Source organism: Marmota marmota, unplaced genomic scaffold (assembly GCF_001458135.2).
Source record: "Marmota marmota marmota unplaced genomic scaffold, marMar, whole genome shotgun sequence".
NCBI classification, from domain to species: Eukaryota; Metazoa; Chordata; class Mammalia; order Rodentia; family Sciuridae; genus Marmota; species Marmota marmota.
The window spans coordinates 63,083,452-63,091,421 of NW_026000174.1; the positions used below are offsets into that span (position 1 = coordinate 63,083,452).

The 7,970-nt window shown below is 49.9% G+C and overlaps 1 protein-coding gene across 1 annotated transcript in view; it reads left to right on the forward strand.

Moving 5' to 3' along the window:
* Positions 1-596, forward strand: part of LOC107135424 (membrane-spanning 4-domains subfamily A member 8-like) — an 11,496-nt gene extending 10,900 nt beyond the window's left edge. The window contains exon 7 of the mRNA XM_015477297.2: positions 116-596. Within this exon, the coding sequence (XP_015332783.1) occupies positions 116-220 (105 nt within the window). The 3' untranslated portion in view covers positions 221-596. The remainder of the gene's footprint in view (positions 1-115) is intronic.
* Positions 597-7,970: the final 7,374 nt, after the last annotated feature.

Here is a 7,970-nt window from a genome sequence, read left to right on the forward strand (position 1 = left end):
ACCCCCTAGAGGCCCCACCCCCTCAACACCACCACCACACTGGGGTCAAAGCTCCCAGCCTGTGAACCTTGGAGAACAAACCCTAACCTAACCATAGCATGTGCCTGTTTTCCAGGTGGGCACGGTCATCCCAAATGTCTATGCAACAAACCCAGTGGTCATCCCAGAACCGCCAAACTCAGTGCCAAGTTACTCCAATGTGGGCCAAGGCCCCAAATAAGCCAAATTCAAGATTCGAGAAGCATCTTTTACTGGGACCAGAAGAAGTGCTCCCTTTCCTGGACTTTCATGCCCAGGTTCTTCCTTCCCTGAACTGAGGGAAGGTTCTCCCACTGCTCACACCCTGGACTTCATGCTTCAGGTCAGCCTGGGAAACCCTGCTGTTCTTCTGCTAAAAAGATGGAAATCTAAGATGGATTTTAACCCAGAGGTCCTCCCTCAGGCACACGTTTCTGTGTGCATGTGTGCAGCCACACCTGGGCCTTCGTGCACACGTGTCCTGCGTGGGAGCTTGTAGGTTAGGGGAGCACCTATCTGGACCCCCAGTCTTCACGCTTTCAATCACTGATCCTTTAATAAATATGTCTTGAGCATTTGATATCTTCCCGGCTCTGTTCATGGCAGGAGTGGGATAAACAATGGTGAACATGACATAGTCCTTGACCTTTTATAACTTCCAGCCTCCAAAGAGAGCACACCCTATGCCCCACATGGTGGTGCACACCTGTAACCCCAGCCATTCAGGAGGCTGAGGCAGGAGGGTCACAAGTTCAAGGCCAGCCTCAGCAGCTGACTGAGACCCTGTCTCTATAGAGAAGGAGCGTGGCTCAGTGGTAGAACTCTTGCCTAGCATGCACAAGGCCCAGGGTTCAATCCCCAATGCCCCAGAGAAGAAAAAAAGAGAGAGGGAGAGAAGACACTGTGTGAGCGATTTCTTGTGACACAGGGCAGGGTGGGGGGACAGGTGTACAGAAGAAACACAGAGGTGGCCATGATGAAGTCTGGCAGCCATGCAGCAAGGGGTGAGGAGAGCAGAGAGTGAGGCTGTCGGAGGAAGCCTCTTGACGGGCCATGAAAGAACAGGAAGGGTTTTCTTGGTGTGATACAGGAGCTCTCCAAGGGAAGACACCCGGAGAGAGTGACCCGTCCTCTGAAGTGACCAGGCCTTTCTGTGCTGTTACTTCTGAATAAATAAGGTGACAGAGATTTCAACATATAAATTTGGGGGGATGCTAACAGTCCATGTGGAACAGAATCTGTGAATTTTATCGATAGGGTTTCAGAGTCCACACTGAAAGAAGTCATGAAGAAACGACCTTGAGTTTTGAGTTTTGGTGCATTGCGGTTCTCAGAAAGAGGAAGGAGGCGAATTCGGCCATGTCAGGAGATGTTTTTGGTAGCCCAGCTGGGGGTGGAGGAGGGGTGCTGTTGTATCCTGTGGGTAGAAACCAGGGTTGATGCGAAACGCCCTGCAATGCACAGGAAGACCCCTCAGCAAGGAGCTGTCTCGCCCACAAGGCCAATGGAGACTGGGAAAGAACAACACCCGTGATATGTGAACAAGCTATTCAGATGCTTGCTTTCCCAACTCTCTCAATCAAACAGAGAACCAGATGTGCGACTCCAGCTTCCTTCTAAATGAAAGACATGGCACAAACCTGATGGGGTTCAGGACACACTACCTCGAAATCCAGCACCTGGGCGTTTGGGAAAACAGAAGGATGGGGAAGGTCACTCTCACCTTCTCCCCCATCCCCAAGCAGGTAGAGAGGACCTCGTTTGAAAGGACCTCCCTGTGCCCAGAAAAAAGGAACAGCCTGTCTCTGAACACACAGGGCTGGCGAGGATATTGAACAAATAGGCCGTGCTAAGCTCACCTGGGTTTATGACCATTAGATCATCCTTTTTTATCCAATCGTGCTTCTCCGTGACTTCTCACTTCCTCATCCAACCAAGCATAAAAACACACAGGTTTACGGTGTCGTCAGATCTTCATTTCCTTATGAGGCTCCCACAGCAAATAAAACTGACATTAAAGAGGTGTGTATGCTTTTCTCTTATTAATCTCTTCTGTCATTGGGACCTTAGCTGTGAACCTAGCACCAGGGAGATGAAAAGATAGTCCTCCTCCCCCACAGACCTATAAAGCAACGCCTCCCTTCTCACCAATCTTATTTTGATTTTGGAAAACACAGTCATTTTCATTAAAGGTATTTATTTCTGTTAACAGCTAACACAAGGTTTTGTTTTTAAATGAATACTTTTAAACTGTCTCCATTTTTGTTTCTACAATGGTAAATATCAACCCACATGAACAAATGCTCTTTGAAAGTCCTTAATAATTTTTTAAGGGTGTAAAGAGGTCCTGGGAGCAGAGATTTTGGGAACCCCTGGTCAACCCAATGACTCCCTCCTCAGAGCCCTGCAAGACCTCCCAGCACCGCAGAATGAGGGTAAATGCCAGACCCTGGTATTCCAGGCTCTCCTCAACTGTCCTTCAGTCCCTCTTCCCCGAGTACGAATCCCAGTCCTCCAGGTGCTCAGTCTCTCCACGGCTCCTGCCCTGGATTCCCCAGTCTTGGGCATCTATTCCCTCGTTCATTAAACACCAAGCACCAGCCTACACAGATAAAAACCAGACCCCAGGGGCTCAGAGGCTCATAAACGAAAATACACAAATACAAGATCGGCAGTGGTACAGTATACAGGACAGGGTCAAGTGACAGGCGACCTAGGAGTTCAAGACAGAACACAGCAGAAGAGGCAAGCGTCTACATTTTTCAAGTCGTGGCAGATTTGCTCAGGTGATGACTTCTTTAGATAGTTGTGAGTTTGACAAATGAAAATGCCTCCCCCCCTAAGGAACGGTCAGAACATGCCTGATGAAGTAGAGAACTGACTGTCCTCTCGAATAATATGCAGAGCATCCAGAGATTCTGGGGGTGGCTTTGCAGGGGCAGCGGGGGGGGGGGGCTCTGAAATGAGAAGAAAAGAAAATTGAAGGCAGGAGCAAGAGGGGACCTAGAACCGTGGAGGAAGGCCTGGGTCCTGGAGCTGACGGGGCTAGTTCCAGTTCTCTGGCAGGAGGAGGCGAGGAACTAGGATCAGAGATGTTCAGGCCTCAAGGATAAGAGAATGGCTTAGCTTTGCTGTCTCGCACCTTGGCCAACCCCTGTGACACCCACTTTTAGATAATTCTGCCACACAGAACTGCTTTGCCAAATTCAGCTTCAGGAAAATCCAGGAAGGATCTGTCAAAGCCCAGCACCCACATAGACATGAATCTCCAATAAAGGAACTTTTATTTCAGAATAAACAAAGAACAGGGCTGCTACCCAGGACATACAAGCACAGGCCTGGTGGCCTCTGCTATGTCCGGGGACCAAAGGAAAGATTGGGGCTTTTATTAGGACAGAGAAGTCTATCCACCCTCTTATTTTAAAAGAAATTCCACTGAACTTTTGGGGCCAGCAAGAGCCGGTGAGCTGTGATTAGTGAGTGGTAAGTAGAGCTAGTCTCTTAGGATCACAGCTGCAGTTTGGTCATCAGTGTTACCAAAGCAGTCTTAAAGACCATTTGGTGCTCCTTGGTCCAAGCTGCATCACGTGATCTCTGCCTCCTGTTCACCTGGCACTCACTCCCACATTCATATTTGTTCCGGTGTCTACATTTCCCCTTTCCATAAGAATATCCGTCATATTGAATTAGGGCCAACCACAATAACCTCATTTTAATTTAGGTGCAATTGCAACGACTCCATCTCCAAATAATTCCCCATCTCCTGATAGTTTTCTGTGTCTGGAGCACCCGGATTAGTACAGTTGTGTTACTGCAGCCCGAGTGTTTCAATGCATCAAGGGCCCACCTCAACCCCAAAATAGCCTAACTCACCCACCCCCTGTGCTTTATCAACTGTGGGTGAGTATGCACACAGTGCCCCCTCCATACCCAGGGGTCACTCTCCAATTCCTTCCACCCAACTATTTCCCATAGCTTCAGTTTCTGAGAGGCTACTCTGAGTTTCAGAGATGCTCTGATCTTGCTGTAGACAGGCTCCACACAGAGAATTAGAAGCTGCTTCTGCTAAAGGCACTTCACTTGGGCCAGCAGATGCCCTCAGAGTAACTAAAAGCAGGAAAAGGCTTGGAATCTCTGCTTTTCATGTCTTCTTTATATTAACTTCAGGGAGTGGGGGTCCATCCCTTCTGCTCAACTCTGCGTGTTAATCATTCACAAAGCCTTCATCTACAGCTGGGAATCCATCCCCTTCAAGGCTGAAGACACCAAGATCAGACTAATTAAGGCATTTCCAAGATGTGCAGGGATATTCCGCTGCCAGATTTCACAGTCTCCTATTCCAAACCCCTGGAGTGGCACCTAGAAGTCTCTAGTCATTGCCCTACACCTTCCAGGCACAGGGGAGCCCTGCAGGCAGATGGTCTCTTAATGAGACTGCACCCCTAAGCAGGAGTGATCATCCCATGGGAAATGAGTTACCCCCTTGCAGGATCACAGGTCTGCTAGACATACATCCTGAGCAGCCAGTGGAGATTGCCTCCTTTTGTACAGTAAGGACTCCTCTGGGGCTGCTTCACACAACCAAAACTGAAATCATGATCAACCAGACCACAGTCTGACCACTGCTTAATGATGCAGACCTCTCATTCCAACCCCAGTTCTTCCTCTTTAAACCCAAATCCCCTGCCCCAAAGGCAGGGCAGAGTTCTTGGTCCCACCTGTCTTCCCAGGATGCCATATAATCAGAGCTCCTTTCCTGCTTTTTTCGTTGATACATTTTCCATTTAATTTTTGGAGCAAGTGGCAGGACCTGACTTGTTGGGACCCCAGAGTTGGGCCTCTGGTAACAGGTCCTCCCTTTCCCATTCCTCATGTGTCGTGGACCACATGAGCAAGAGCGTCAGGCGAAATTGCAGAGTTAAACCCAGCTTCTTCAGCTCCTGTGTCCTCTGCCATAGGAAAATATGTCCCAGGTAGGAGCTCCCCCTCCCACATGCGCCACAGAATGCAAACACAGTGGTGAACCTGAGCAGGACATTTTGGCCTGAAGTTAAATCAGTTAAGAAGATTCTTAACTGACCAACAGGTTCATGTTCCAGGAACAAGAAATGAATATCTATTGTTGGAAGTCATTGAGATGACAGGCATGCTGGTTACCAGAGCAAACACTGACTCAATAGCGAGAGTGACAATCCGGGGACCTAACACTGACAACCCCCGAGGTCAGGGTTGGCAGCTCAGGGCATGCTTTTGGCGATGACGGAAGCGCTGATTCCCTTCCTGTTTCTGTGTGTGATGGGCCAACCCGTCACCCACAGCGACCGGCTCTGTTCTCAGGCTTTGTTTTGCTTTGTGTTTTTTTTTTTTTTTCCTGATGCCACATTAATAAATAATTGACCCAGAGCAGTGAAGAAGGAAAGGGAAAGGGAAATTCTCAGTTTAAATAAAAGGCCAGGCAGACCGGCAGATGTCCAACAGTACAGGGTGCACGGGCCTCAGGGTGTCTACAGCAAGTCCCTCTTGATTTGTGAGGGAAAATCTGCTGAGTGGGCTGCCCTTAGGCAGGACTCAGTCCAGTTTGTTGATCTTAGAAAGACCAAGTAAGAGCTTCCATTGTGAAAGCTTATATAAAAAAAAAATACTGTTATTATTTAAAAGTCTGTTTTCCAATGAGATCTCTGCAGGGTGATATCTGCTTCCTGCATCCACAGGGCTTCCTTACCTGTCTGGGGGACAGGGAGGGGGAGGCACTAGAGTGTCACGTGAAGGGACATGCTCCCTGGCAGAGGACTTCTATTTTCCTGGGTTCCTCCTGCTGCTGCTCAGTTGGCTCAATGTGGGGATCACTTAAGTTTTTCTCCAAAGGCAAAGGGACAACCCTAATCCCTTCCCTCAAGAAAATGCCACTGTCACACACCTAGAGGGTTGTCTCAGGAGCCCACTTTCCCTGAAGGTTCAGAGTGAGGAGGACGTTGCCATCAGAGGCAGAATCTGCTCAGTCCTGAACACCAGCCACCCCTGCTCTGGGCCCTCAGTCCCCCCAACAGCCTGTTTCTGCAGCTCCGCCCGCCCCACGCTGCTGGGTGCCACCTCTGCTCCTGCCATCTCAATGTCCTCGCTGTCACTGGTCCAAACCCTCAGGGCCCTGTTCACTGCCCACACAGGACAGTCTAGCTGGTCACTGTCTTGCTCCCGGAGACCTCCCCCGTCACCTAAAGTCACCGTCCAGGTGTTGGCCCAGCAGCCACAATCCTCTCCTTGCAGTAGCCCAGGCCTTGAGGGGTCAGAGAGCAACTCTTTCCACCCCCTTGGCCTCACGAAGCCCCAGGAGACATTCTCCCATGAGCCTGGGAGGGGACGGGGGATTTCACAGTAGCCAGAGATAATCCATCATGAGACCCGACTCTAGCTGAGATGTGTGGGTCCCAGAGCTGCCCTCACGGCCTCTTCTCCCTTCTGCTTCCAGCTCCCAGGATGATGATTTCGGGGTGGTTCCTGATCATCTGCCTCTTGCAGCTCTGTCTTGCCCAGAGGTCTCCTCAGAATGGCTCACGTTTGGCCTGCTGTCCAGACAAATGTGAGTCCTGGGGTTCCCGAGGGTGGAAGGCACCCAAAGTAAGAGGGGCCTAGGGGTCTCCCAGCTAGAGGCAGGAGTCGCAGTGTCTGAGGCCTCCCCTCTCCTGTCCTTCCTCCGCCCTCCTCAGTGTCCCTCACCGTCCTGGGGGGTTCTAGGAGGCTTCTCAGGATGAGAGAACTGGATGCTGCATTCTTCCCATGAGCTCCAACCCTCCAGAAAGCAAGATCTAAAATCCTGGTAATCATCATGTACAGAGAGCAAAAGAGGTGCCCACCCCCGGCTTCCGCACCCAGGTTCTCCCCTGACAAACCGAGGGAAGGTCTCTCCTACTGCTCCACCTGGACCTGAGGCTTCAGTTCAGCCTGGTAGACCCCGCTGTCTGCCACTAAGCCGAGGATGGGAGTTTCGGATGGATTTTGATAAAGAAGCCCTCCCCAGCCACAGGAACTCCCGAGGGTCCTTTGAACGCCCATACCCACGAAGCTCCCTTTCGGTGACCTTGTGGGCGGGAAGAACAAATTTCTATACACTGAATTTCCACTCTTTCGATCGTTCATTCGTTTAATAAGGGAGAATTCAGCACGTGGTATGTTTAAGGCTCTACTCATGGAGGAGGAGCGGGAATGTCGGGGACCGTGAGGCCGTCCTTGGTTTACAGGAACTTGTGGCCTCAGAAGAACTGCATGGAAGCAATTCTCTCCAACACAGGGCATCATGGGGGTGGGCAGGGGGAACCCAGGGGTGAGTGTGACGTATTCTAGCAGCGACCCAGCAAGGGATGAGGAGAGCCGAGAGCCAGCCTGGGGGGAAAGACACACCCAGACGGGGGGCATAAGGACTTACTTCAGTGTAATGAGCAGACAGAGTCTGGAAGCCACTTGGTGACACTGAGCCACCCCCCAAAAAAATGGCTAGTCCTTCCTGTGCTGTTACCATTATAGATGCCACGGATCTCAGGAATGAAGCAGCTTCCGGTAAGGAAACTTCCAGAATCAGGAGGCGGCTACATTTTTACTCATCAAAGGATAAGGACTGATTCCAAAGAGCAGTGACTGTGTCCATAACTTCTATATTTACAGGAATAAATATTAGTATTCACGATGACCCATGTGACACACTGAAAGGTTATGGATACAATCTGTAATGTCCCAGAATTGTCAAACTTTCCTTTGTTACGAAAACCAATACAGGAGTTTTCTGGGTGCTTTTTTTAATGTTTCTTTGTTTTTATTACTGAATACAAAACATGCTTGTATTCTTACAAGTAGTTTTATTCTCTGAGAAGTAGCTTCTAGAGGTCCTGGTGTCTAGAGACCTGTCCCCTTCTGCTTCTGCATCCTCTCTGACCAGGAACCCAGGATGCCCAGCCACTAAT